Below are 26,858 nucleotides of genomic sequence, written 5' to 3' on the forward strand. Positions count from 1 at the left end.
AGTATAATTAGCACATTCGCTTAAAAAATCCTACAAAAATGACTACATAGCATAGAATATAATATTAAACATGTAACTAGCAACACAGACTATTATAAAATGAAACCAAACACGACACCCAGATATAACATAAATAAATAATAGCTAGTGTCGCTCCCGGAGCTGTATCCACATCCAGGAAGTAGATGTTGGGAAAGACTGCTATTATCTTCCTGACAGCTGGGAGAGTTAACTCCTTGTTTTTGACGAAGTCTGATGGTTAATTGTTAGCTAATAAATAAATAGCTGTATTTATTCTGTCGGAAGGGAAGCGATGGAAGTCGACTCAGGTATTTTTGAAGTTCGTGCGTTACATTAATTAACCCAATTTATTTCTACATTAGCTAACTAGCTAATGATGCTAGCCGCTAAAAAGTAGCTAAAAGTTTGTTGTGCTGGTGAATGATTTGACAGAGGGTCATATAACGATTACAGGAAGACCTTCAAATGAGAGCAGGAAGAGATTTTGTTTGTCTGGTTTGGCTCGAGTGTGTTTACGGTGTCGAAACTCAATTGTCGGCTCATAAAACAGTCTGCTCCCTTGGTTAGCCATTGTCTTTTCTCCTGGGAGGCAAACGTAAAAAGGAGTGTCGAATTTTAACCATGTTTTTGTTAGCTGTAGATACATATACTTGAGTTGTGACGTGATGTTATTGTTTGTATGTGTAAACTTATTATAAGGCGCAGGGTGTTAGGGACATTAGGGTAGCCAGTAGTGACCTGTTCGTATACAGTATTTATTAAAAATCTATTAAAAGCTCATAAGTGTGCACAGTTTGAAATATCAGTATCCTGTGATCTACAATTTATCATTAATTACTTTTGTGGAATGTTGAGTTTAAGGGTGCATCATTTCCTTCATTTGTATTGATTTTTATTATTATTCCCATAATATAAAACAGCTTCTTCTCAGTTTTCTGTCACTTAGAAAAGTGTTAGAAAACTCTGTCCTCCTCTCGTCCTTCTCACCACTCTCAGTCAGTGCAACCTCAATTCCCCCCTTTCTCTTCCTTTCCACCATCCTCTATCACATGTTCTTGCTCACCCTGCTACACAAACTCTTACTTGAAGTATAATTTTTCAGTTTTCATCCTTTTGGGGCTCATGTCAGAGGTCAACTCTGATCATTGAGGCACAGTTTAACTCTTGCGAATAATGTAGCTATCTTTATATTTGTGAAATTTTAAATGAGTCCCAACACTATAACAACAGTACCTTGAGAAGACCTGATATCAGTATGTTAAAAATACATTAGATTAAATTAGATTTATGATATGTTTAATGTTTTGAACTTGTGACAGGCATTTTCTGTTTGTTTTACTTTGATGTTATCAAACAGAAGTCATATGGCAGTTTAAAGGTCTTGCAGATATAAACCGGGTGATTCAGTAATACGTAAAAATGGTTTCCACAGACATGCTACCAGAGGGTTTTCTAGATGTAGAAAAAGCTACATCTAACGAAACTATTGGCATGTGAATGTTTTTTCCTTTTCATTCTTTTTTTTATTTAGATTAAGAAGAAGTGTCAGTTCGGTATTTTAAGCCTTAAGATATACCAGCTTCCTCAAAATGCCTTGCTTGCCTAACAGCTGGCTCCACATACAGAAGCAGAATTCTACTTGATGTTAGTCTTAGTAAAGTTTCAGTTCAAGTTGCTATCGAAACAAATGATTACTTGAAATAACTTTTTGTTCTCAAGATACGAGCTCATCATGTGTCAAATAATTTGGAGGAGACCTGCGTCTGGTTATCTGGCTGTTTCTGAAATTCATGGCCACATGTTATAATGGTGTTAAGTTTAGCTTGGTAAATTTGAGAGACATCCTATATTGATTTAACATTTTCAACAGCCTCTTAACCATTCTTAACCTGTTAGCTGTTATCTTTGCTGACCTTCCTTTTGAAAGAAATGTGTTAATGGCTGACAAGTGAACTCAGTTTACCTCCTTTGCCTCTCAATTCTTTTGTTTTAATGCCATTTCTCAATTTTGCTTTCTTGGAGAAAGACATGAGTAATGAGACTCATTAGCAGTCACCTGGAGAGAATAAAGTAACTGTGCTATAAGGTTGAGTCTCAATGAGTGTTGGACTAAACCATTTCTAAATTTGTAAGTCTGGCAGAGAGCTTCTATTATTTTTGTAATCATCCAACAGATTTATTCAGGCAGTTTAATTATGACATAATTTACATAGGGATTATAAAATGTAAACAAAAGCATTTTTTTCATTCCTGGCTTGGAAGGGCCCCTCCTGCTGGAGCTCTAGGTAGTACTTTTCTCTCCACTGCTACAACCTATTTTTTAAATGGTGTTGAGCATTTTTTAGCCTTTCTGGAGTTTTTTTTTTTTTTCATGGTTTAAATTTTATCTTTAGTCACTATGTTAATATCAGTTTGTTCTCATTTCTTTTGTCATGGTGTGTGGTGGTCCTTTGATAAAACTGAATATATGGAGGGAAAAAAATAAAAAGCAAACTTGTCTAAGAGAATTCAGACTGTGCTGAAGAATAAAGGTGGTCAAATGAAATGTTGACTTTCAAGCTGCATTGTATTTGTACAGTACAGCTGTACAAATGTAGCATTTTTACGCTATTTCTATGCATGATTGCACTTGTCAGTAGATCTCTGCACTTATTTCTCAATTTCATAGCAAAACATGAAGAAATGAGGTATGGTTTGTGTCTTTTGCATGGTGATGTAGTTATTATCTCAACTTGAATCCAACCTGAGTCTGCAAATAAAAAAAAGTTTAATTTATGCAAATCTCAGACAACATATACATCCTTAGAAATAAATCTGTGCTAGCCCAATATCAAGTGAATCGTGTAGCTGTCCATCTTTTTATGTGGATGTGAATGGATTGGATAGATGGATGGATGGATGGGTTGATCCTGATTTGAAGTGACTGTTGTGAAAATGCAGGGGTAATTAGCTCAGAGTGTTAAACACAGTCATATTACTTTGTATTATGTATATTTCATCGAGTTTTGTTTTCTGTACAGATGCAATATTAGCATCTGTTCCAGAAGAGCAAAAATAAATGTCATGTAAGAAACATTACTTTGTTTGTCTTTTCAAGTGTTCGTCACTGATCACAGTGGGCGAATCAGCAGTAACCCTCTGCTGGACCAGCTCCCCAGTTACCAGTCCCTGCTGTACCGCAGGAAGTCGTCAACTGTTGGCTCCAAACAAAGAGGCAGCTCTAGAGCAAGGGTTGGCTCATCTGGCAGTGGGAAATGGGGTATAAACACCTTTGTAAGACAAACCGTGAAACAGAAGAGTCAGACTGAGAAGCGACACATCAGAGAACTAGCCAAGCCCATGGCTGAGAAACGCAAACAGTAGGAAATTGTAGTCTGTTATGACTTCTTTCACTAATAGCTAAATAACGTTTTTGTGTGTCAGGAGTTTATTTGACTGTTTGATGTTTTAGGAAACGGTGTGCAGAAGATGCTCAAAAGTTGAGCAACTGGCAACAGTGGCGACAAAGCACCCGCAAGTATTTGAGGAGGATGAGAGATGAAAGCGAAGAATGGCTGAGCTCTTTGAAGCTCTGGAGGGGAGACATCCACCTAATAGAAGGTAAAAGAAAGACAAACAGATTGTCTGACAGAAATTGTTTCTTTGGTCTCAAAGACTTGTTTGGATTTCTGTTCAAATGGTGCTAATCGGTAATTATAATTTTGCTAAGACAAAGTGTACCTTTGTGTTATGTCAGACTTAAGTTCTCCCTTTTTGCCTCTTTCACTTGTCACTAGGGATGTTTGGAACAGGGATCCTGTCTTACTTCTCCTTTCTGCGCTTCCTGGTCACGCTCAACTTTATCATCTTTCTGCTCATGTTTGGTTTTGTCATGTTGCCCATCATCATTGCACCCCATGTTTCAGGAAATATCACCTTCAGCCAGAATGATAGTGAGAGGATTATTTGTTTGTTTGTTTCAATTAGAAGCATATACTAAGCAAGAAAGATGAAAAAGCTTAGCTTATCTGTTATATTACAGGTTACTGCAGCGTGTATGAAAGTGGCAGTCGTCGAGGTCTTGTTAACTATCATAAGTATATTACTGATCTGCTTTCTGGCGAAGTAAGTGTTGTCACATTATTAGTCTCCTGAGAAAGAGTCCACTCTGTAGTTTCTGTACTCACCTGCTGTGCTTCATCTGCAGGGCTTTCTGGAACAGACCTATCTTTTCTACGGCTTCTACAATGTGGAAAAAATCCATTTCTCCCACATAACTTATAATTTGGCACTGGCATACCTGCTGGTCACTATAGGGTACCTCTTCCTCAGTCTTATCTGGATTGTTAAAAGGTATGAAAAAGGCAAACTCATAAGAAATAACATTTATGTGATGAGATGTGGTCTTGAGTGTTTTCTTCTTTCGAAGGTCTGCCACCGGGTTCAAACATAATCTGATTCAGGATGAGGATTGCTTTCAGAGTTTTTGCAACAAGATCTTTGCTGGCTGGGATTTCTGCATCACCAGTGAGAATGCTGCAAAGCTGAAGAAAAAGACTTTGCTCTATGAGCTGAAGGTTAGTTTATACATCAGAAGCATGATTGTAAAACTGGCTAGTCAAAGCAATGGCCAGTTTACAAATATGTTTTAAACTAATTTGAAAAAATGGGTGCTTACATGGCACCCCAGCAGCTACATACAGTTACTCTAAAGTAAAAATAAGATGTGCATTTTAATATAATCTACTTTTATGGCTTTAGTGACATTCAAGGCCCCAGTTCCCATGTGCATTACTACCGGGGTCACATGCTAATCAGCGGTATTCTGTGCTATCATTGGTAGTCGCTTCAAATCCTCACCAGGAAGTTAAAATAAATTTATCACAGGTCCCGCCTGCTTCACAGTGCCAGCAGTTATTTAGCCTCTAACCACATGAAGTCACTGAATGTCATTCACTCTCTATTGTCCCTGGTTGCCACATAGCTGCCAATTGTTTTCAGTGTTGATGCAGCTCTACCCTGTACCTGTGTCCTGGAGGTAGTAGTTCATATGCACGTTAGAGAGGGTGCAATACATCACTGAGAATTGCTTACACTTGTCCCTTGATGTTCCTTAAAGTAAAGTAAAAGCAAAATTTTATTTATATTGCACCTTTCAAAATAAAAATCACAAAGTGCTTCACAGAAGCTAAAACATAAAAATAAAAATCAACCAAAAGCGAGTTTAAAACAACAACAACAACAAAAAAAACTTCATTAGTCTTACTGATGAGTCTAAAGTAAAGAAAATTAATAATCAAACACCATCATTTTGTTGTCTTGCCTTATTTTAAAATTCATATTTTTATATCTTTAGACTGATTTGGAGGATGAGAAGATCAAGCAGAAAATAGCAGAGCGCACCCACAAAGAAAAATGTCGGCTTTACTTCATCCGTCTCATCCTGAATCTTTTCGTCATTGGTGTACTGGCTGCTTGCTTCTACTGCATTTATTTAGCCACTATCTTCTCCCAGAAAGCCCAAATGAATGACCAAAAGGTAAGGTTTTTTTAATATTCTTTCTCTCCACCCGCTTTGATTCAACCTTTATGTAGAAATTTCTGGTAAATGTTGGCAACACAGGATAAAAGGTATTTGTTGTTTCTCCTCTTTTGCAGGTGAATTTCATAGTAGATCTCATTTTTGAGTATCTACCTTCAATTGTTATCACCTTTGCCAACTTCATTACCCCAGTACTTTTCTCTTTTATCATCAACTTTGAGGACTATTCTCCTGCTTTTGAGATCCGCTTCACTCTTATGAGGTAAAATGGAGTCTTGTGTTTTGACCTGCTTACTCATAGATGCAGATTTGAACTTGAAAGTATTTCTGATTTGCCTTCTTTCTTCCTATGCTCACAGGTGTGTCTTCATGCGGTTAACCAGTATTGTGGTTTTGCTCTTTTCTGTCTGGTCTCGGATCACTAAATGTAAAGATGATCCCTGTATTTGTGGCTACAACCACGATCTTTACCCTGTAAGTAATCCTCTTTTGCCATAATGTAATATACAGTGGTTTGCAGGGGCAGTGTCAAACTCATTTGTATCTTTGCATTAGCTGTTATACATATGTGTTAGAATGTGAATATTACATATGTTAAGTGTAACTGCACGAATATGTGCCCATATTTTGGTCTCTTAGACTTTTAATTTAAAAAAGTATTTAAAAAAAACAGTATATTCCTAATCACCCTATAAAATACATTTCTTAAATCGTGACATGTATGTATGGTAAAATCCAGTCTCTATATCCTTGTTGCTGTCGACAGTGCTGGGAAACGCATGTGGGCCAAGAGATGTACAAACTCACCATCTTTGACTTCATTGTCATCGTTTCCGTCACCATCTTTGTGGAGTTTCCTCGAAAGTAAGACCTCATTTATCCACAGTAGAAAAAAAGTACAGTTCATCTAGTTTTGTGATCATCTCATGACATTTGAAGAGGTGTAAAGATGTCACCTTCATAAAAGATTAAGAATCTCTAATGTAACAGTTACAGGAGCTGACTTGGACTATCGTATTTTTCGATAGTGCGCCTTATAATCCGGTGCGCCTTATGTGTGAATTCTGGTTGTGCTTGCTGACCTCGAACCGATTTTATGTGGTACACGGCGCTAAAAAATCTGTCAAAAATGTTTTAGTACGACTTCGGTAAGCTACGGAGCCGCACCGCTTGGATGGATTGTCAGAGAATTACGGCTACCGTAGTCAGGAGCCTCGCGGAGTAATCTGGGTCTAAAACTTCGCTCCGTCCCAAAGTCAGATGAATACTGCGACATCACTGAGAATTAAAAACTGTCTAAATTCCTTCATCTTTAATAAAATGATCAGCATTGCTGCTTTACCAGGTGGAACAATTAAGTTTAACATCCAGGCATCCATCAAAACAGAATTTATTAAATTTAACAGAGTTAGAAGTTAGCATGAAGTTAGCTCGCTAGTTTACACCGAAACATGATATAGCATGTTCTGACTGAGATTTCTGAAAAAATTAAAATGTACAGCTCTGCTATCACTTCCAGCATAAATAAGGACAGAAAACTAAACAGCAGTGATGTTTGTAGAGTTACTGAAGTTGGACTAGCTGGTATATAATGATGTGCTACGTGATCGCTAATGACACAGCTATGTTAGCATAACATAAACACAGTGAAACTGGAGGATGAACGCTAACTTTTTTCCACTCGATAAAAGTTAACGTGAGGGTACCTGATGGTTAGGGAGAAATGCAATCGCATGGCAGGATGCTGTAAATGCACCAAACTTCAGTCAGGAGAACAACTGAGACAATCCATCCACAATACAAGGTTAGTCATTAATATACTGCAACAACATGGGAATAGAGCAGCTGTGAGAGAATTCAGCATTAATGAATCAATGGTACGGAAGTGGAGGAAGAAAGAGGAATGAGTTGAGTCAAGTTTGACTTGTTTTGTTTCGCTTAATGCGCCCTATAATCCGGTGCGCCTTATGTATGAAAACAGATCCATTCATCAACAGTGCGCCTTATAATCCGGTGCACTTTATGGTCTGAAAAATATGGTAGTTTTAGTGTTAGCTTAGTTAGTCTAAATAAATGTAGCTAAAATTATTCTGTCGCTGAAGGCTTTGTTTTCTCTGATTATTTCTGCTTTAGTCATTTTTGTCCTTCTTGTTCTATCCTACCCAGACTGCTTCTGAGGTACAGTAATTCTGCCCTGGCTAAATGGATGAGCCAACAGGAGTTTTCTATTCCTCAGAATGTACTGGAGATCGTCTATGGTCAGACCATCTGCTGGATCGGCACTTTCTACTGCCCACTGCTGCCTGCTATCTGCACCCTCAAATATTTCTTTATCTTTTACATCAAGAAGGTGACATTTTGGTTTGAATGCATGTAGTTTTTTCCTTGCAAGAGTGAAGGAAAAAAGCATGAAATATTCTAGTAAGCCTCATTTGCAAATTTTTGTTTGCTAGGTATCATTAATCAAAAACTGTCGTCCAGCCACACGTCCTTTCCGAGCATCCAGCTCCAACTTCTTTTTCCTCGGCGTGCTGTTGATCGGCCTGACTCTTGCCTGTGTGCCTGTCATAGCTAGTATAGCACAGTGAGTAATGTTCATACTGTGTTCTAATTATATTTGTATAGTTTGTATGGAGCTTTAAAAGAACCTCTAGCAGAAATATTCATGCCAAAGGTCAAAATCTGGCCACTGCCATATAATTATTTTTTTCTTAATATGGATAAATATAGGAACTCTTACTTGTATGCACTCACTTATACTTCCTTTTTGTTCAGGATAAACTGTTCTCGGGCCTGTGGACCTTTTGTTAATTACGAAACCTCCTGGTACGTGGTGCCAGCTACAGTTTCTCAGCTACCCAAAGGAGTCGAAAAGCTTCTCCGTGCTCTCTCTTCAGAGGCCTTTGCTGTCTCTTTCTTTGTTATCACATGGTTGGTCCTCTTATTATATATTTTCACCTTTTTAACATTGTTTTTCCTCTGCTGTAATTTTATACTTTGTTTCCATGTTTTTTCCAGTTTGGCCATGTTTTATGTGATTGCACTTGCTGGAGCACACAAGAGGGTCATTAATGAACTAAGACACCAACTAGAAATGGTAGGTCTTATTCTCCCCCCCCCCCAAAAGGGAGGGAGTATGTAATTGGTTCTGTTTGTTAGAAGGTACTAGTGCCCACACTTTTAAAGATATCGTTTTCAAATTTTGTGTGATTGTAGATGCAGATAACGGCTTAATTTATTGTTGGTGAAAATCTAGTCGAAGTTACACAAAATGTGAAAATCAGTAAAACCTATATTATCAACAGTTTTTTATGGATTATATTTAAACTTCACAACTAGGCCTTGGGGAACATTAGTACCTAAGCTGGCTAAGCATGTGAGCTTCATTTTTAGTGCTCAAGATCAAAGTTGACCTAATTTAAAATTCTAAGAAACCGTGTTAAGTAATATCATATGAAATAGCATGGAGATAGCTGTATAACACACCTTATTTTTTCAATATGTTCTGTACGATATCAGTAATAAAAACATCATAAAAAGTCAAAGTTTTATTATAGCTCTTGTCCTTCAGGGGGAGTTGCGTACTCTGAGTGTTCTTGTTATCAATTCAGTTATTGCCAAATGCAGTGTGAACTGAAATCTGTTTGTGTTAATTTGTCAATCAGGAGGGCCGCGACCGGCGTTTCCTGATCCAGAAGCTGTGCCAGGCCCAGAAGCGCTCAGGTGTGAGATCCCCACAATCCAAATTCCAACCCCGCCGCAGCAGCAGCAGAAGCAGTCCTAGCTACCACACTAGCTTCGCCACCAATTTCAGTGATGCGGTGTTCCTGGCCCATGCAGCTCCAAGCTCCTCCACTCAAGTTTAAGGCAAAGGCCTTATTTTACTGAATAAAGCAGAGGTGCATGCTTAGACAATTCTTCAATTGTCTAAGCAGACAATTGAACTTTTCAGACTAATATCTTAAATGTGTTTAATTAACTGTGAAAACACTGCATTGTAAACAAATATCCTGTTCACAGTGCTTCTGACCTTTTCAGTGTTTTTTTTTTTTTTTGCTGTTTGTTTGTTTGTCCAAAAAAACAGTCTGAATATTTGTGAATATATGAATTGACAATCTCAAAAATATTTTTTTCCTTTAATCAAAACTTTATTTTTGTTGAGCTGCAGAGTATTTACTTGCATGTAATCTTTTCCTTCTGAGAAGGATTTCGATTCTTTTAAACTACTGGACTTGTTTTTAAAACTTTTCTCAATCTCATGCACTTTAAATGTATTAACGCAGGGTTTTGGGGGTTTGTTTTGTTTTTTTACTACAGCTTCCTTGTTGACTTGTTTATTTGTGGGTGTTGTTGCATATGCAAATGAATATTTATGACTGTGCCTAATACATTTTGAATGAAATTACTTTTAACACTACTTTTTACTTAGTTTTAGTACCTTTTTAAAATATCTTCTGGACTGTGGGCATATTATTAACAATTATCTCTGTTCTGGGGTTTTTGTTTTTTTTTTTTGTCAGATTTGGGTGAAAATACTCTTGTATTTTCATGATGCCTTAATTTGATTGTGGGTACTGTACATATGAAATAAATGTTTTCCTAAGTATATTTTCTCATTTAATTGTTTTAAATCTCACTCTGTCAGTCTCATCATGCAGATATTTTATGGAACAAACTGATATAAGTGAATGTGAAATACTGTTTTGAAAAGTCAAATGGTGGTAAAATCTCTGTCATGGTGCTATGACAAAAGGCAGTTTGATGATATATAAAAAGTGATAAAGGGTAATCAAGGAGAGGGTAATAATAAGATTACGAATTGGCCATTGAAAAAGTAAATGGAATAATTACAAGGCCAACACAATACGCTAACACTATAGATGAGTTAATTGGTATTTTTCTCCTCCTACTTTAAGTATAGTATTTTGCAGGGTATGATACTTCAGAATATGAAAAAGCAATGTCTTCTCCAACAACCGAGATGTTAGAAAATGGATCAGGGATGTTAGGGTTCGGTAAAAACCTAGACGTTTGTAACTTTAACCAGAAGAGGGCAGTGATACAACTTAAAACTTTACAAGCGGCCGTGAGCGAAGGAGAAAATGGCACCTCCTACCCGCCAGAGGTCGCTGCAGACGCCGCCTGTGACAGTTCATTGACAGCCCCTCAGCTGGTACGGAACCGGAGGCAGCGTGCGGTTGCTTGGCTCAACCACTCAAAATGCTCAGAATTACGATCCGGGCAGAAATGGGATCCCTTTGGATTTTGTTCGGTGTCATCTACTCCCAGTTCTTGGCCGTATCCTCTGATGACATAGTTGTGGCATGCGGTGGATTCGTGAAATCCGACGTTGAAATCAATTACTCTCTGATCGAGGTGAGAGCGCAAATGTCCCGGCTAGCGTGCTAGCAGCTAACCAGCAGCTAGCTGGTTTGTGGTAGAAAGCTAAAGGTTGGGCGGAGTTTTTCGTTTCAATGACAGTTTGAATGAAATGAATACAAAAGCAGTGTATTTGTGTTTAATCTGTTTCTGATTGCTCGCAAACATTTGTGAGTTTGGTCTTGTTTGACATTGGTTTAGCTACTTACTAGATAGCTGATGGTAACTCAGCATTAATATCCATATATCACACAAGGCATTCACTGCTAATCCTAAAACCTGCAGGCGTTGATGAGTAAGTGCTCCCGTCCTAATCCCTTCTTTTTCATGGACTACATGGGATTAGCAATTTGGTTAATTAAGATATTGAAATGAACTAAATCCGACAGACTAGATTGTTTCTTTGTTGCTAGTTGACATAAATCGCTCAGTTTAGTTATTATAGTATGAACACTATAATAACTTTCATTATGATTAATGATCACTGTGTGTTCTTCATTCTCAGATTAAACTATATACCAAACAAGGATCACTGAAATATCAAACGGATTGTGCTCCAATCAATGGTTACTTCATGATCCCTCTCTATGACAAGGTATGCCAGCAACTGATTTGATTAGCTCTAACTAATTCTTTCACTGATGGTGAATTTAATCAAGCTGTCACTTTAACGCAGGGAGATTTCGTTTTGAAGATCGAGCCTCCGCTTGGGTGGAGCTTTGGTAAGACTCTCACAGAAACATCCCCATAATTCACAAATTATCATATAAAAGCCATTGTGCATTGTCCCATATTCTCTGGTCTCTTTTCCTTTTGGACTTTTAACTGTCATCAGAGCCTACCAGTGTCGACCTGCATGTGGATGGAGTCAGTGACATTTGTACGAAAGAAGAAGACATCAATTTTGTTTTTACGGGATTCTCAGTGTCAGGAACGGTGAGAATGGTCTTCTTGAAAATAAATTTAGATTGTTATAGTATGTAGACAGAAAGTTTAAGAGTTAAGACTGTCTACTTTGCAAAATGTGTGATTTTAAAAAAAAGTGCTTTGACACATTTGATGGGGTTTATCTAAATGCAAGAAAACTTTGGAGCGCTTTAAAGCTTCTTTAACCAATGCAACACAGGTTATTGATAAAATAAATAGTAGTATCAAGTGGTGATTAGTGTCTAGTTTCCTCAAATATATTGTGTTTTGCTCAGGTTCTGAGTAAGGGCCATCTCATGGGCCCGGCTGGCGTGGAAGTCAAACTCAGCCGAGCCGGAACAGGGGAGAAGCTCCAGAGTGTCACCACACAGCCTGGAGGAAAGTAAGTTACTCACACCTTTGTGTTCATCTGTGTTTATGTTTGTTTCTGCATTATACAGATGTTTGAAATGAACTTGCCCCTTTCTTTCTTTTTGTGTTTTTTTTGCTTACACAGGTATACCTTCTTTAAAGTACTACCAGGAAAGTATGACATCACAGCTTCTCATCCTTCCTGGACTCTCGAACAGGTTTGTTCACGTTGGCAATCGATATTAAACTGCACGTTGCGTTAAAAACGTGTTGCCCATGTTCTATTATGAGTGCCTCGTGTCAGTTTTTTACATCTTACATCCACCAAACCCCATTTAGAATTGATGATCAACTTATCATGCATGTCTTTGGACTGTTGAAGGAAGCTGGACTTTGCAAGATGTAAAATAAATGACACAAAGTGTAACTTGGTTCATATCTGATGTTAAAATTAGATGAAAAAAGAGTGTGGTAAACTTTTAGTGAAAGATTTAAAATCTCTGTGTACAAAAATACACTGTCAGGTTTGTAATTGATGATGCGAATAAGCTCTCCCACATTATTTCCCCCCCCCCATACCCACCTACCATCATACTCAGTACCACAGCATCCCAGTTTCCAATTAAAGTACTGTCATTAATACTGTAGAGAATGCATGATCTCAGAGGTCTGTTTGATTCTGTATCGCTTGAGGGTAGAAAACTTCATTATTCACCTACTTGCTTAGCTGATACAGTTCCTTGTCAGGTGAGCAAGGTTATAACTAATGAGCTCCAGCAGTAATCACAGTGAACCTGACAGGGCCATTATTCCATCTCTTAATGCAACTTATGGGTGACCTCTGCCATCTTCATATAGAGTACTACCTCAGTGCACGTCTCCAATGCAAATGCCCCGGCCGCTGACCATCTGGTGGTTGGAGGCTACGATGTCTCGGGGGAGGTCCGCAGTGATGGAGAGCCCATGAAAGAGGTCACCTTCCTGCTTTACTCAGCCACAGTCAAGAGAGAGGTAAACCTCCATAATTTCCATTTTTGCACAGAAATATGTCGACTTTTCATATCCGTCCTACATTATATGTAAATGATCACACTTTAACACTTTACTTTAACTTAACACATTTTCCACGTCTTGTAATTTCTGGAATATGCTGAATTTCGCATTGCTCCATTGGTTCAATTTCAATGTTTGTCATTTCCAGGACATAAGTGGCTGTAATACTTCCCCAGTGGAGGGTGCAGATTCTGGGGACAGCACGCTGGTCTACCTGTGCAGCGCTCTGTCCAGAGATGATGGTGTCTTTGTCTTTCCTTCGTTAGCCAGCGGCGAGTACACTGTGGTGAGTTATTGTCGCAAAAGCCAACAGAAGACTGCTGTCAATTTGAGCTATTGTGTCAGAAATACAACAGAAGACCAAATGATGTATAAGTACACAGTGCAGCTACTTTGATTTAATAAGGAAGTCTTTTCCTTTGTGCCATAAGATTAGCTACATCATCTTCTGCTTTGTGAATTCCTATGTTGAAGCCTCTATTTGGCTGCTTCCATGTTTCCTATTTCTGGATGAGAGGGTGGAGTGTTTAATTATCAGATAGCGCCAGCAAGTTACATCCATTAACTCTAACAGGGCATTAGACAGTCATAGATACACTCTAATTAGCGCTGCATAACATACAAATAGAGTACTACAATTTGATCCGAAAACCGGACCACAAATACAGCCTTATTAATCTCTGAAAAGCACCAAGAGCACAAAAATGATTGAGTTCATGTTCAGTGACTTGGCTTGGCTGAGGTCAAGCTTAGCAGACAGCTGCCAGAATAGCCACCTGCATAGGTGTCCACCTATCAGTCAAAGCTGCTTCACTCCTAATTGAATACATTGGAGCCTGAATAGAAAGTAAACAGGAGAGTTGGAGCGAGACACGGTAAAATCAGTTGTTATCTTGCTGAGGAGTTAGAGGTGATGAAACTCACAGCTCCTTATCCAACCACTCACAGCAGGTACTCGTTATTCCATTACTCCTCTCAGTATTTCAAAAACAGCGCAAATTTAAATCTTGCTTTTTTAAACTTGATGACACACACACACACACACACACAAATTTTACTTCAACAGTACTATTTGAACTATTTAAACAGCTCTAACGCCATTTAAAGAGGTTTGGGTGATTTACTTAAATTAACCAAACAAAGACTTTCATAGGATTGTATTACAATATATTGTAATGACAACTACAACATGTTTTATGTTTCCTGTTTTCTAATCCACCCCACATTTAGCTAGGTAATCCGAATCCAGTGCAGGAATTACATGTGTATGAACTTTTTTTTTTTTTTTTACCGATATAACTACAAGAGACAAGGTGGTATGAATGATGGGTTTTATGAAAGCATCATTTTTATTTGCGAACAATGAAATTCTATCTCCTCTATCTTAGAGATGTAATCGTTTTTCCATCTAAATGTGCTTCTGTGAAATCCTTCACTTCAGATACCTTTCTACAGAGGAGAAAGGATCACTTTTGATGTTGCTCCTTCTAAGATGAATTTCAAGGTGGAACACAACAGCTTGAAACTAGAGGTAAAGAGAACTGTTATATCTTAATTTTTTTAAATAGTTATTATTAATGTGTATCAGCAGGTTTCAAAAGGAAACAAGTTTTGTGCAAAATATTCAAGTTTGACATTCTGTCTCTTTATGTGTAGCCCATCTTCCGTGTGATGGGCTTCTCTGTGACTGGCCGGGTTCTCAACAGTCCTGATGGGGAAGGTGTGGCCGATGCTACAGTCTACCTAAACAACCAGATCAAGGGTAATCGCAAAAGAAGACTCATGTTTTCAGTAGAATATCTAACTATAGTTTTTGAAGTGGTTCTCTGTCACACTTTAAACTGTAGCTTGCTTTACCACTCTGTCCTCACAGTTGTCAGCAAAGAAGATGGCTCTTTCCGGTTGGAGAACATGACAGCTGGTACCTACACCATCCGTGTCAACAAAGAGCTCATGTTCTTCGAGCCAGTCACAGTGAAGATCGCTCCTAATACGCCTCAACTTCCTGATATCGTCACAGCAGGGTACGTTATAAGAATTAGTAGCTTATTACATAAATTTAGCTGCAGTGTGGTTCTTCATATTGTCATGACTTCCTTATTTTGGTCCAACACAGGTTCAGTGTTTGTGGCCAGATCTCCATCAGCCGCCTGCCTGAAGGCATGAAGCAGCAAGGTCGCTACAAGGTCACTCTGACGCACAAGAGCACAGACAAGGCTTTCATTCGGACTGTTGAATCTGACCATCAGGGGGCCTTCTGCTTTCAGGCCAAACCCGGAGACTACAGTGTCCATGTAAGACTCGAGCAGCATTTTATTTTATATGACATATCCATATCTTAATTTTTATAACCTCTTATTTAATCAGTTTGAAAGCTAATTCAAATGGTATTAAATATATACAAGAAACCGACATATGTCACGCATACTAAATTTTAATTGGTGAGCCTCCTAAAAGATGAACAGATGTCATGTTGCCTAAAGCGCAGATGGTGCTTTTTACCCATATTCTATGATATTTGCACATTTACGGCTTAACAGTTGCAACAGATCATCATCTGAAAAACTCATTTGTCATTGGAAAGCAAAAAACCCAAATCTTTAACTTTTTTTAATTCAGAAATACAGATTCATCTGTGTCATCAAACCAAAGCAGTTAAGCTTAGTGTTCATGTAGCTGTTTGATTAAAAAAATATGGTTTTAAGCAAAAGGAAATTTGTTTGTGTGTTCAGGTATCTCTGCCTGAAGCAGAGGTGAAAGCAGGCCTGGCTCTGCAGCCTCAGGCCCTGGACATCTCCCTTGTGGATCAACCACTCACAGACCTAGTTTTCACCCAGTTCATGGCTTCTGTTTCTGGAAAGGTGTACTGTCTAGGTAAAAGTCTTAGTAATTTACACTTTACAGTCTTTTTGAGAAGACAAAGTTTACCAAAGATGCAGCTTTAATCCATAAAGAAATATGTTTTCAAACGAGCCAACCTTATGTTCTCTGGTTGTCCTTTAGCTTCCTGTGATGACCTCTCTGTAACCCTGCAGCCAGCGAGTAGGCAGGGGGAGAGGAGGGCAGTGGCTCTGTCTGGAAGCAGCGACATCCTCAGCTTCTCTTTTGACAACGTTTTGCCCGGGAAATACAAAGGTTTTAAGTATACTTCTAGTTGGGTTTTTTTTATTTAAATGTAAACTCTGCATGCAGTCAGGTTTTCACTGGAACAACTGAGTCAAGCATTCTGTACAATATAAACCCCTCAATCTATGCACACTTCTATTTGAAAGTTCTAGTAGTTATTCTTAAATAGAGAAATGAGCGGGTAATCATCAGCCTTTCAATCACTGGTTTATAGCAGCAGCTTTCAGCAGGCATGCCATTACTCAACTAGTGTTTCCCCACCTTCTGGTAATGTGGATCCATCTGTTCATTCCACACAAACTCTGATCTGCACACACTGCATGTTTATTCAGTTTATAGTGTTGCTGGGACAGTTTTTTATATATAATATGTGTGCAATCATTTTTAAAATTCTTTTTATTCAAAGATCCTGAACGGAACTTGTGATATTTTTCCACCTATAATAGTGTGACATATTTAATTCACATATTTCTTTTTTCCCCTGTCATTTAAAATGTATTTCTCATTTTATTCTCTCTAATCTTTACCACTTGTAGTAAGTATTTCTCACGAGGAGTGGTGCTGGAAACATAAGTCAGTGGAGGTGGAGGTTCTGGAATCGGACGTCTTGGGGGTGGAGTTCAGACAGATTGGCTACATCCTGCGCTGCTCCCTTTCCCATGCCATCACTTTGGTTAGTAATCAGTAGCTCACTCCACTTGCACTACATGCTGCCTGTTAGATCAGATGCTTACACTTCCATATGTATTATTGAATGTGTGGTGCTGCACAGGAGTTCTTCCAAGATGGCAGCAAACCTGAAAACGTTGGCGTGTACAACCTCTCTAAGGGAGTCAACCGCTTCTGCCTCTCCAAGCCTGGTGAGTTTCTTTATTCTGACCTCTCATTAGCTCAACATAGGAGAAATTAGCATAATCAAAAAATATCAGACTGTACCAACTGTACCATGTCCGACTTATCTAAATATACCACTGGAACCTAATAATTAATCAGCCAAAAATGGCTTGTCCAGGTGTTTACAAAGTCACCCCTCGCTCCTGCCACCAATTTGAGCAGGACTTCTACACCTACGATACGTAAGTAATGTAACGTCGTGTGTTTTTATTTCTGGGTTAATGCAATGCAACCATGCAGCCAAAGCATTCTAATGACTGCTGTTGACCTGTGTGTAACAGTTCAGCCCCCAGCATCCTGACCCTGACTGCAGTGCGGCATCACATGACAGGACTCATCACCACCGACAAGACTCTAGACGTCACAGTCACGATCAAGTAATTATGACTCTGCATGAGTAGTCTCGTATGCTCAAATGCTGCCGTGCATTTGCGTGTTTGGTAATGACCAGCTTTAGCGTTTTTATTTATTTTTAAAACCTCATCCCCCTGGTCAGGTCGTCCATCGAGAGCGAGCCGGCGCTCGTGCTGGGTCCGCTGCGGAGCCTGGAGGAGCAGAGGCAGGAGCAGCAACTGCAGGAGATCGAGCTGCGACGTCAGGAGCGAGAACGCCGTGCAGCTGAAGAGGAAGGAGGTGCCAGAGACGATAGTCCTCCTATCCAAGAAAAGGCTGATGAACTGACAGGCCCCTTCCACTATGAGTTCTCCTACTGGGCCAGGTCAGTTTTTGCTCTTTAAAATACCATGTAGGGCTGACGGCAAAACTTCTGTTCACTTTAGTGTTAACTTGGAAATTCCAGCTTTATATCTCTGTAGAAAATTAACAGGACTTGAGAGAAATTAAGAGTGGAATTCTGACATCTGCTAATAATAACCATCAGAGGCTCACTTGAGTCTAGAACTGTTGTTCATCGCTGTTAGTGATTTTTTTCTTTCTGTGTAAATATGCAGGGCTGGTGAGAAGATCACAGTGACTCCCTCCTCGAAGGAGCTGTTGTTCTACCCTCCTGAAGTAGAGGCAACTATCACCGGAGGTAAAGTCACACAAGAAGAAAGTCTATTGGAAACCTTAAAACGGACTCTGATACAACCCACGCAGGTTATTCTAAATAAACCGCATCTTTGCTGTTGACAGAGTCGTGTCCAGGTCGGCTGGTGGACATCACCGGTCGTGCAGGTCTTTTCTTAGAAGGCAAGGTGTCACCAGAGCTACAAGGTGTGGAAATATCTATCACTGAGAGAGGCGCTGCTACACCACTCATTACTGTGGCCACTAATGAGATGGGAGCATACAGGTATGAGAACACGGTGATAAAAATAGGGTGTGTGAAAATGAGAGAGAGAGGATATTCAAGCATTTTTCATTCGGGTAATGCTGCCTTCGGGTTCTGCTATAAATGTTATTGCCTTAGCAAGTCATTATACTAACAGGGTAGTTCATAAATGCATTTTTTTTTAAAGAATAAGGTTTTTGGCCTGGAGTGAGGTGTGAAGTCTTTTCTATTTAGGACCAAAAAGTTAAAGTTAAAAAAGAAAAAAAGTTGAGATTCATGGCTGTGGGCGCAGCCATCATCATTTTGTTACTGACTGAAATAACCCAACAACTGTTGGATTCATTACCACGGAGCCCTAGATGTTCATGGTGCCCAGAGGATGAATTTCAATGACTTCTGTGTTCACCTGTTTATTCCTCTTTTCTTTATTTGGAAAAAAAAAACAACCCTGGAAACTTACGAAGCATCAGCCAGGCTAGCATTTTTACAGCAGATATTTTTGGCTTGTCATAAGAGCGAAAGCACAGGTGGCATTAGAGACATTGGCGCTGAATCAGTATGCAGAAAAGCAGGGCTTGCAATACATTATCAAGCCTGTGATCTGCGATCTTGATGCTGTTGTAAGCATCTTAGTCTGTAAAATTAGGGTCACGGGGACAGCCTCACAGGGCTGCAAGTAGACTTTGTGTCCTTAGAGCAAAGAAACATGCCTCTTTTCTTTCACATGAGTAAAGCTTGTGTTGTATGTAGTGCTGTCAGCGTTAATCTTGTTAAAATGACGTTAACGCCATAACCGCATTAACGCGGCAAATCTCCATTAGCGAGTTAACGCGGATCGCCCCGTGCGTTAGGCTGCACGGCGTTAACGAGGCGCGTTGACGCCGTGCAGCTGGCGGTTATGGCGTCATTTTAATGAGATTAATGCTGACATTGTTCCATTGTTTTAGTATTGACGTTATAATAGGCTTTATAGATTGGCTTGTGTTCAAATCACGTTGCATTTAGTAATAAACAAGTATCTTGAAGAAATTCCGACCTTCACTTCACTTTTCCCCCGCTTTTCTTCAGTGTGGGTCCGCTCCACAGTGACCGGCAATACGACATCAGTGCAAGTAAAGAAGGTTTCGTGCTGAGTCCCGTGGAGGGCACCCAGGGAGATTTTAAGGCATTTGCTTTGGCTGGCGTCACCTTCAAGGTATATGCAGCCATCCTCACGTGCATGTTTTACCTCCCAGTAATCATCAGACGTTTAGGTACTTTTTATATTTGTCCAGCTGTTTGTTCACAACTACTAACCCTCAGTGATTATGGTGGTTGGACATGAGATAAAGAAGTGACATAATGAAAAGTACTTGTTACTGTATGTTTTGGAAAAATGTTTTTTTTGTGTTTTGCCGCGTGCTGTCAGTACACTGCCTTCGTGCTGCCCTTTGTTAAAAGGATCTGCAATTACCTACTGCGACCGTGAGATCCTGACACAAATGATCAGTATTAGTTTCCTTTTTACACTGTGTGATAAATTGCTTTGAAATCTTCTGCTCAGCATTGACAGAGCTTTGTGCCCATGTTTATTTTTCACTTGTACATCTTCTCTGAAATTAAGCTCACCTGTCAGCCTGATTACACCCACAATTTGGCGCTCACTCGAGCCACGGGCTTTCATTATTTTCTCCGTGTGATCTTTTATTGTGAAAAGATTAAAGGGGTGTAATTGATTTGGTCCCTGTCTAGCAGTAAAATCAACCAGTATTCTGTCTGTGCTGTAGATCAAATCGGAGGACGGTCAGCCTCTCGCCGGCGTGCTTCTTTCTCTGAGTGGGGGTCAGTTTCGCTCCAACCTTTTGACTCAAGACACTGGCATCCTCACTTTCAATAACTTGGTAAGAAACCTCTTTTAGTAGTATGTCAGACTGCCAAACATTGTTGGTGGTTGACGGTAATTCTAGGGATGCTTTGCCCTGTGTCTTGGTTCACTTGTCCATCCTGTATTTTCTGCTTCCCACCTTTTTTTCCTCAGAGTCCTGGTCAGTACTACTTCAAGCCCATGATGAAGGAATTCCGCTTTGAGCCGGCATCTCAAATGATTACAGTGGAGGAGGGTGAAAACCTCAGTATTGATATAACTGGAATCAAAACTGCGTACAGGTAAATGAGTGTACATTGTCCACTGTTAGCTTGCAAGCATAGGAATATCTTTCAGTGTGCAAATTACTGAGCCTATACTCATCTGCTGGTGGGTACTGCAGCTTGCACATGTGCTCATTGCAGTCTTGTACACTTGTCCTCAGCTGCTACGGAATGGTGCAGTCTCTCAACGGGGATGCAGAGTGGGACGTGGCTGTGGAGGCCGTGGGTCAGGGAGACTGTAGCCTCTACAGCGAGGACACGGTCACTGATGAGGAGGGCCGATTCAGACTCAGGGGTCTGCTGGTGAGGACGGGATGAGCTGTTAAAATAAGACCAGACTTGAGAATTGAAACAGATCATGGCCTCTAGGTGTTGTCTTGGATTACTGGGGAAACTGGTGATTTTGCAAAGTGTGATTTGTAAGCGTTATATGATTTGCTCAGTTGTAATGGAGTGTATGTGATTATACCTCTAACTCATTTAATGTTTTTCTTGCAGCCGGGTTGCAAATATCTCATTCAACTGCGAGCTGAAGGCAACGACCACATAGAGAGGGCCTTGCCACAACACAGAGCTATAGAGGTAGGCAGCAGCTTGCTTCAGGTTTGTCCGGTGCAGATGTTCAGCATCTTTGGCTTTTAATGGGGTTGAGGAATTACAATTATACCAAGTTTCTTAGAGCTTTAAATATGAGAGGCGTCACTTGAGTGTCATGAAGGCACACATGCTTAAGCATAACTGGTTAGTTTTACATGTTTGGCTACATATTTAGACTTTTTGTCAGTAGCTCATGGTGCAGTTATCTATGTTTAGGAAGTATGTTGTTTTGACTTAAAAGCTGTGGGTCAGAGTTGACTTGGATTACTCTTGAAGGCAAAGCTGCTACTAAATGAAGCTTACTGAGTGCTTTAAGTTCAGGAATTTTGCACACATTTTCAAGTCGTACTCGCACTGCTTTAACACTTCTGAAAACTATTAAGTGGGCTATGGCAAACTTTAGTAATTGAATTGTTAAAATAACTGTGGGAACCCTGTGATTATGACTTATCGGCACCCTCATCACATGGGTCCTTTCAATATTCAGAACAAAAGCAGCGATAATCCCATTGCCAAAGTTTAAACCTCTCACTTCATAATTTTAGCTTGTCTGAAAAGTGCAGCGCTCCTAATCTCCCTCGCAAGGCTGGAAATGCCTTAATTCCCTTTAATTCTCTGTTATTATCACACCGTGTGACTTGAACAAAAAACTTGATCCGTGGTTCACATTGGATATTTTCTTCACAAGTTTCATTGTTACATCTATATAATGAGCTCTATATTCCCTTTCAGGTTGGCAGTAGTGACATTGAAGGGGTCAACATTATCGCCTTCAGGCAGATCAATCAATTTGACCTCAGTGGAAACATCATCACGTCTCCTGAACACCTTCCAACACTATCAGTAGGACGTTTAAAACCCGGCATTTTTGTCTTTCTTTTGAAACTTTTAAGTCTCTACAAGGCTTTTGCATTAGCTGTAGATAAGTTAGACCTGTAATCATTTTGCTTTACCTTTACACTTCCCCCCCCCCAGGTGAAATTGTATAAGAGTGACAATCTGGACAATCCAATCAACAGCGTCTCTCTGGGACAGTCCCTTTTCTTTCACTTCCCTCCTTTGGACAGAGATGGCGAGGTAATTCAGTCTTAAAGAGCTCCTGTTATGCTTTTACTGGTTTGAGTAATGAGGTCAGTGTACGTTTAGTAATCCCAGTAAGCCAAAAGGTTCGTGTTTCAGACCACTAAGACAATTCTTTCCTACTATTAGACATGTATAATGTCAGTGTGAGAGGACATCCCTAACATGGTTATGTCAGGGACAGCGCTTTTCATATGCGCAAATTTACCACCCACATGCTGTTCAAACCTTCTGTTTAGCAGTAGTAGCCAATCAGAAGAAACCTGGCTTAAAGGGAGAGCGGTTTTAAAGAGAGAGGAGGTAAAACAGCTTTCTGAAGGTGGTGCAGGCCCTCAGTTCAGTGAGGCCGAGTATAAGATAAAAGTAGGATTATTTTTCAACTGTGAAACATGCAAAGCAACTTGATGGTTTTTGGTTTTTAAGCCAGTATTATTAAAATATAGTGCTGTCAGTGTTAAGGCAACATTAACGTGCTTAAGCTGCATTAACGCCGAGTGACCCCTCACACTAATCTGCGTTAACTCGTTAACAGGGATTTGCCAATTTTGACGCGTTAACGTGGGTCAGTTCACGTTAATGCTGACAGCACTACTGAAATATCATTTACTTAGTCCTTAATTGCGTATTTTACGTAATTCATAGTAAAACATGACCCAGAATACACTGCTGTTTATCCATAGTCACCTTTCTCTTCTCTTTTCTAGAGCTACGTACTGATGCTGTACTCCACACTGTCCCGTTCCCAATATGATTTCACACTGCCTCAAGTCTCCTTCACTTCCACTGGCTACTACAAACATGTCACTCTTACCTTCCACCCTACTGTAAGATACAGATGTTTTTAAGTATATATTTTTCCTACAAAGAATATTTGTTTTGTCTTATTTGTTACAGAACAGTATGTTTCTATATAAATGTGTGTGCACTTTCCCACAGCGTAAAGTGCCCGACCAGGATGTTGCTCAGGGGTCTTACGTAGCTTTGCCGCTCACTCTACTTCTCCTCTTAGCGGCCTACAATTATGAGAAGGTACAGAACAAGTTGCATCTAATCAAGGCAGACTATTCAACCAAGCTTTTGTTTGATTTGTCAATTTCTAAATGTGAGGAATAAATGTCACTAGAAGTGAGCCTTGTCCAGGCCAAGCCTATAATGTATTAATACCCTGTAATTCTAATAGTTGTCGCATGGTTGGTTTTTATAGTTAAAGTTTTTGATCCAGTAAGCTTCATTTAATGCCTTTTCCTGACCTGTTTGCAGGTGATTCCCCTTTTGTTACAGTTGGGGAGCCGCATCCAGGGAGTGAGGAGCATGGCTCAAGCCAGCAGCGAAAGTGCTGCTATGGATGAAGCCAAACGTCAGGCCAAGAGACAGAAAGCCAGGCGAACATGAGGTGCACATTAAGCCACATCTTCGTACACTAAACTGCCCGCTAGCATCCGTGACCCCAGCATCGGAAAGCAATGGGTTACCAGGGTTACACTTCTTCATTGTTACCAACCAAGTGCTGTGTGTGCTAGTGAACTTTTTAGCTTGCTAAGGTGTGTTTGAAACAGGGCCCAGGTGAAGCCCAACATGAACCACTCAACACCCTTTACCACCACCACCTCCACCTCATCTGCCACTTTGATTCACTGGACCGATAGCTGACATTTTACAGACTGTTTTTTGTCCACAATTAATCTTAGTCAAAGAAAATTGTTGATATTTGTAATAGAATATGAGCCATTTTTTATATTTGTAATCTATCCAGGTCAACAACAGCGTTTTGTGGGGTTTTTTTTTTTGGTTTTTTTTTTTTATGAGTACAATGCTTATTTTAATAGTCCTAACAATGTTTGGGTCCGTGAGACATTGTATGCCTATCAGCACTGGGGCCAAGTCATTAAAACGTGGCTTTAATTTGATAAAGTGTTAGCTTAAAGCAGCAGTTCTCAAACTTTTTTTCCTGCCATTTAGATGCTACACACACACACTTTCTCAGCATCAGCAAAGTTGATTATTTTACATACATAAATTATAGCCATAAAGCTTAATTTAACTTTGTATTTTTCCCTGGGTCGTCCGCAACCCTCCTGCAGTGGATTTATGTTCCACCAGGGGGCCCCGCCCCATAGTTTGAGAACCGCTGGCTTAAGGATATTTAAGGTTTCCAAACTATGTGCTGGTTTTTTCACAAGCTTAAAATGTTTTTAACTTGATGTGTCCCCATGGACTTGATCTAAGACTGAACTGAGCCTTATAATCCCATCACAAACAAGGGACTCTGTAACTTCCAGTTACAAATGAAAGACAACCAAAGATGTTAACGAGCTAATATGGTTGTTAGTCAAATGACATCACACAATGTCAATCACCAATGAAATACTGTAATGCATTCACTCCTGATGGCATTTTATTAGGCGTTAAGTGTGATGTTAGACTTTTTGACTCCTCCGTTTGCTCAGGTACAGGATGCGGGAAATTTTGGTTTGAATACTGTGTTTTTGTTTTCTTTGAAGGATGGGCTGCGGTGGCGGGGTAGGGAGTGATAGGGCTAACTAAGAGTTGATTAATTTATTAACATATGTTTAATCAGATGTGAACGATAACCTAGTCTGAATGCTATGACGTGTTTTTTCAGAAGTGTGGTTGATTTCATTTTTTTCTCATTTATATTCCATAAGATTAAATATGTGTGACAAGCTAAATTAAATTTCAGAAGACCCATGTACTGAATCGAAAATGAATATCTACAAAGGGTCGTTCATGACCTTTAGATAAACTTGATGAGGCAGGATTGTGATTTCATAAGCTCATTGTCTTACTGCAGAGCAGTTTAATGCACTGTGAAATCTATGTACCCCAGCTCTTTTTCTGTATTGAATTCATCTGAACTCAGCGGTGGCTGCCTTTTACAGAAAGATGAAAAGGCCACTGACTATTTACTGAGTTGAAAGATATTCCAATTAGTCTACATTCAGAAGTTGATTACTTTGGTTGGGGTGGGAGACGGAAGATGAGGGAGGTGGGGTGTAATTGTCATTTGTTCAGAATCTATTAATTTTTCAGATAATCAATAAAGTTTGACTGGAATAAGATTACCTTTTTTATGGCTTTACCTGTAGGGGGCAGTGTAATGCTATAGGATAATATAACAGGCAAGAACTGTAACTCCTCGTCCTTTAAGTGTTACAGTACAAAACTCCTATTATATCAGTTCTGGATCACGAGAAGTCGACTCAGAAAATCAATAAGTCTGAGTCTGACTTCTCTCATTACTCCCCTTCACCCGAGCAGTACGTGTTATAAAGTGCCTTAGGGCACATTAGAGAACAGCCTGCACAAGTTGATGTTTTGGGAAGCGAGGTTAAACGGCTTAAATCACAGCAGAGCTGCCTAATAGGAATATGTTTCAACTGAAATCCTATTGTTTTAGTGTGAAAAGGAAGCTTACACATGAATAACAAATGTGCTCTGCGCTGTCTTGAGAACTTCGCCCCACCCTGTCTTTGTACACAGCATCAGACAAAGCCGGAGCACTGGACAGCTTTTAAGCATTAACTGATGGAAAAACAAGCTAAATTGATCACAGTTCGTATTTTTTGACTAGCCTTTGCCAACTAATAATAAACAAACCACATTATTGATCAGGTTTATGACCTCACATCTGGCATTTTGACCTGCAGTAGAGGAAACATCAGGGGGAACAGATTACATTAACCATGCCTCTTCAACCTCTAAGGTGCAGCACTTGCAAGGGTTGGGTTAATTGCCTGTTGGTGTGCTGCCATGGCTTACAGGAACACTAAAATTAACTGAATGCACTATTTTTATGAGTTATTCATGTAGCTTTCTACATCACCCATTTGTTTAGTATTCTGGCATGTGTTTGGTTTTTCTCAGAAAATTCTCAGACACAATTTACCATATTTGCAGAAAACTCTGGACTAAGTTATCAGCTAACACCAACAAGATTGCTTAGCAAGCTGCTAACCATGAAAATTAGTGCAATTAGCAGATGACTAAAATACAAAAATGGAGCATAAACGCCTTGGACTGCACAGCGAGATATATTACGGTGCTGCGCAAAATTCTTCAGCTAACACAAAGCCAAAAAACTCCCAAAACCTTGAAAATCAGTATTTGGTATGAAAACGTTCTCAGTAAAGACCCTGCACTGCCTCAGTTATGCTGAGTTCTGCACTTTGGGAAGGCCAATCCATGACTGATAGTGTTCTCAGTGTGTTTGTCTGTCCAGGTATGCTTTTACTATATTGACAGTGATGTTACATCAGTTTTGAGATCACCACCACTGGCTGAAAACACCGGCCCCAAACCATGGGTTTTTTTGTGTAATTGGCATTCCTCAGCCTCATGTCCCTGGTTTCCGTCCTGAAGAATAGCTGCTTGACAGACACCCTTCCACTGAGACCATTTCTGATGAGGCTTCAGCAAACACATACATCAACTGAAAGGTTTTTTTTTTTAGGGTTGTGACTTTTTCTCTTGTCCTTCCCCTTTTGTAGA

At 39.6% G+C, this 26,858-nt stretch overlaps 2 protein-coding genes across 2 annotated transcripts; both read left to right on the plus strand.

The window, feature by feature from the left end:
* The first annotated feature begins 148 nt into the window (after window positions 1–148).
* On the plus strand, window positions 149–10,055 carry LOC121814660 (transmembrane channel-like protein 7). Its single transcript, XM_042221617.1, has 16 exons — window positions 149–329; window positions 3,119–3,380; window positions 3,473–3,621; window positions 3,798–3,953; window positions 4,043–4,125; window positions 4,208–4,353; window positions 4,430–4,577; window positions 5,357–5,539; window positions 5,659–5,804; window positions 5,902–6,016; window positions 6,309–6,406; window positions 7,709–7,892; window positions 7,996–8,126; window positions 8,318–8,473; window positions 8,561–8,639; window positions 9,208–10,055. The coding sequence occupies exons 1-16, from the start codon at window positions 314–316 to the stop codon at window positions 9,406–9,408; spliced, it is 2,253 nt and encodes a 750-aa protein (XP_042077551.1). The 5' UTR covers window positions 149–313; the 3' UTR covers window positions 9,409–10,055.
* Window positions 10,056–10,690: 635 nt separating this feature from the next.
* On the plus strand, window positions 10,691–25,429 carry nomo (nodal modulator). The gene is made up of 31 exons (XM_005924975.2): window positions 10,691–10,918; window positions 11,427–11,516; window positions 11,598–11,643; window positions 11,757–11,857; window positions 12,124–12,230; window positions 12,345–12,417; window positions 13,058–13,210; window positions 13,401–13,538; window positions 14,694–14,783; window positions 14,909–15,014; window positions 15,126–15,276; window positions 15,369–15,546; window positions 15,985–16,126; window positions 16,256–16,387; window positions 16,915–17,051; window positions 17,151–17,238; window positions 17,391–17,454; window positions 17,554–17,649; window positions 17,769–17,990; window positions 18,223–18,305; window positions 18,407–18,566; window positions 19,614–19,740; window positions 20,312–20,425; window positions 20,563–20,690; window positions 20,834–20,975; window positions 21,171–21,254; window positions 22,002–22,112; window positions 22,245–22,346; window positions 23,054–23,173; window positions 23,286–23,378; window positions 23,610–25,429. Exons 1-31 carry the CDS (start codon window positions 10,763–10,765, stop codon window positions 23,739–23,741), a joined length of 3,666 nt encoding a protein of 1,221 aa, XP_005925037.2. The 5' UTR covers window positions 10,691–10,762; the 3' UTR covers window positions 23,742–25,429.
* Window positions 25,430–26,858: the final 1,429 nt, after the last annotated feature.

The sequence above is a fragment of the Haplochromis burtoni genome, unplaced genomic scaffold, assembly GCF_018398535.1.
Source record: "Haplochromis burtoni strain Fernald_Lab_line unplaced genomic scaffold, NCSU_Asbu1 Contig_70, whole genome shotgun sequence".
Classification (NCBI taxonomy): domain Eukaryota; kingdom Metazoa; phylum Chordata; class Actinopteri; order Cichliformes; family Cichlidae; genus Haplochromis; species Haplochromis burtoni.

Excerpts from the sequence above, each read along its gene's own strand:
- LOC121814660 (XM_042221617.1), top strand. Across the intron at positions 4,354-4,429 it reads CTTATCTGGATTGTTAAAAG|GTCTGCCACCGGGTTCAAAC; the intron begins GTATGAAAAAGG and ends CTTCTTTCGAAG. Across the intron at positions 6,017-6,308 it reads ACAACCACGATCTTTACCCT|TGCTGGGAAACGCATGTGGG; the intron begins GTAAGTAATCCT and ends TGCTGTCGACAG.
- nomo (XM_005924975.2), top strand. The coding sequence starts at position 10,763 with ATGCTCAGAATTACGATCCGGGCAGAAATGGGATCCCTTTGGATTTTG. Across the intron at positions 13,539-14,693 it reads CCAGCGGCGAGTACACTGTG|ATACCTTTCTACAGAGGAGA; the intron begins GTGAGTTATTGT and ends CCTTCACTTCAG. Across the intron at positions 16,388-16,914 it reads TTTGCCCGGGAAATACAAAG|TAAGTATTTCTCACGAGGAG; the intron begins GTTTTAAGTATA and ends TACCACTTGTAG.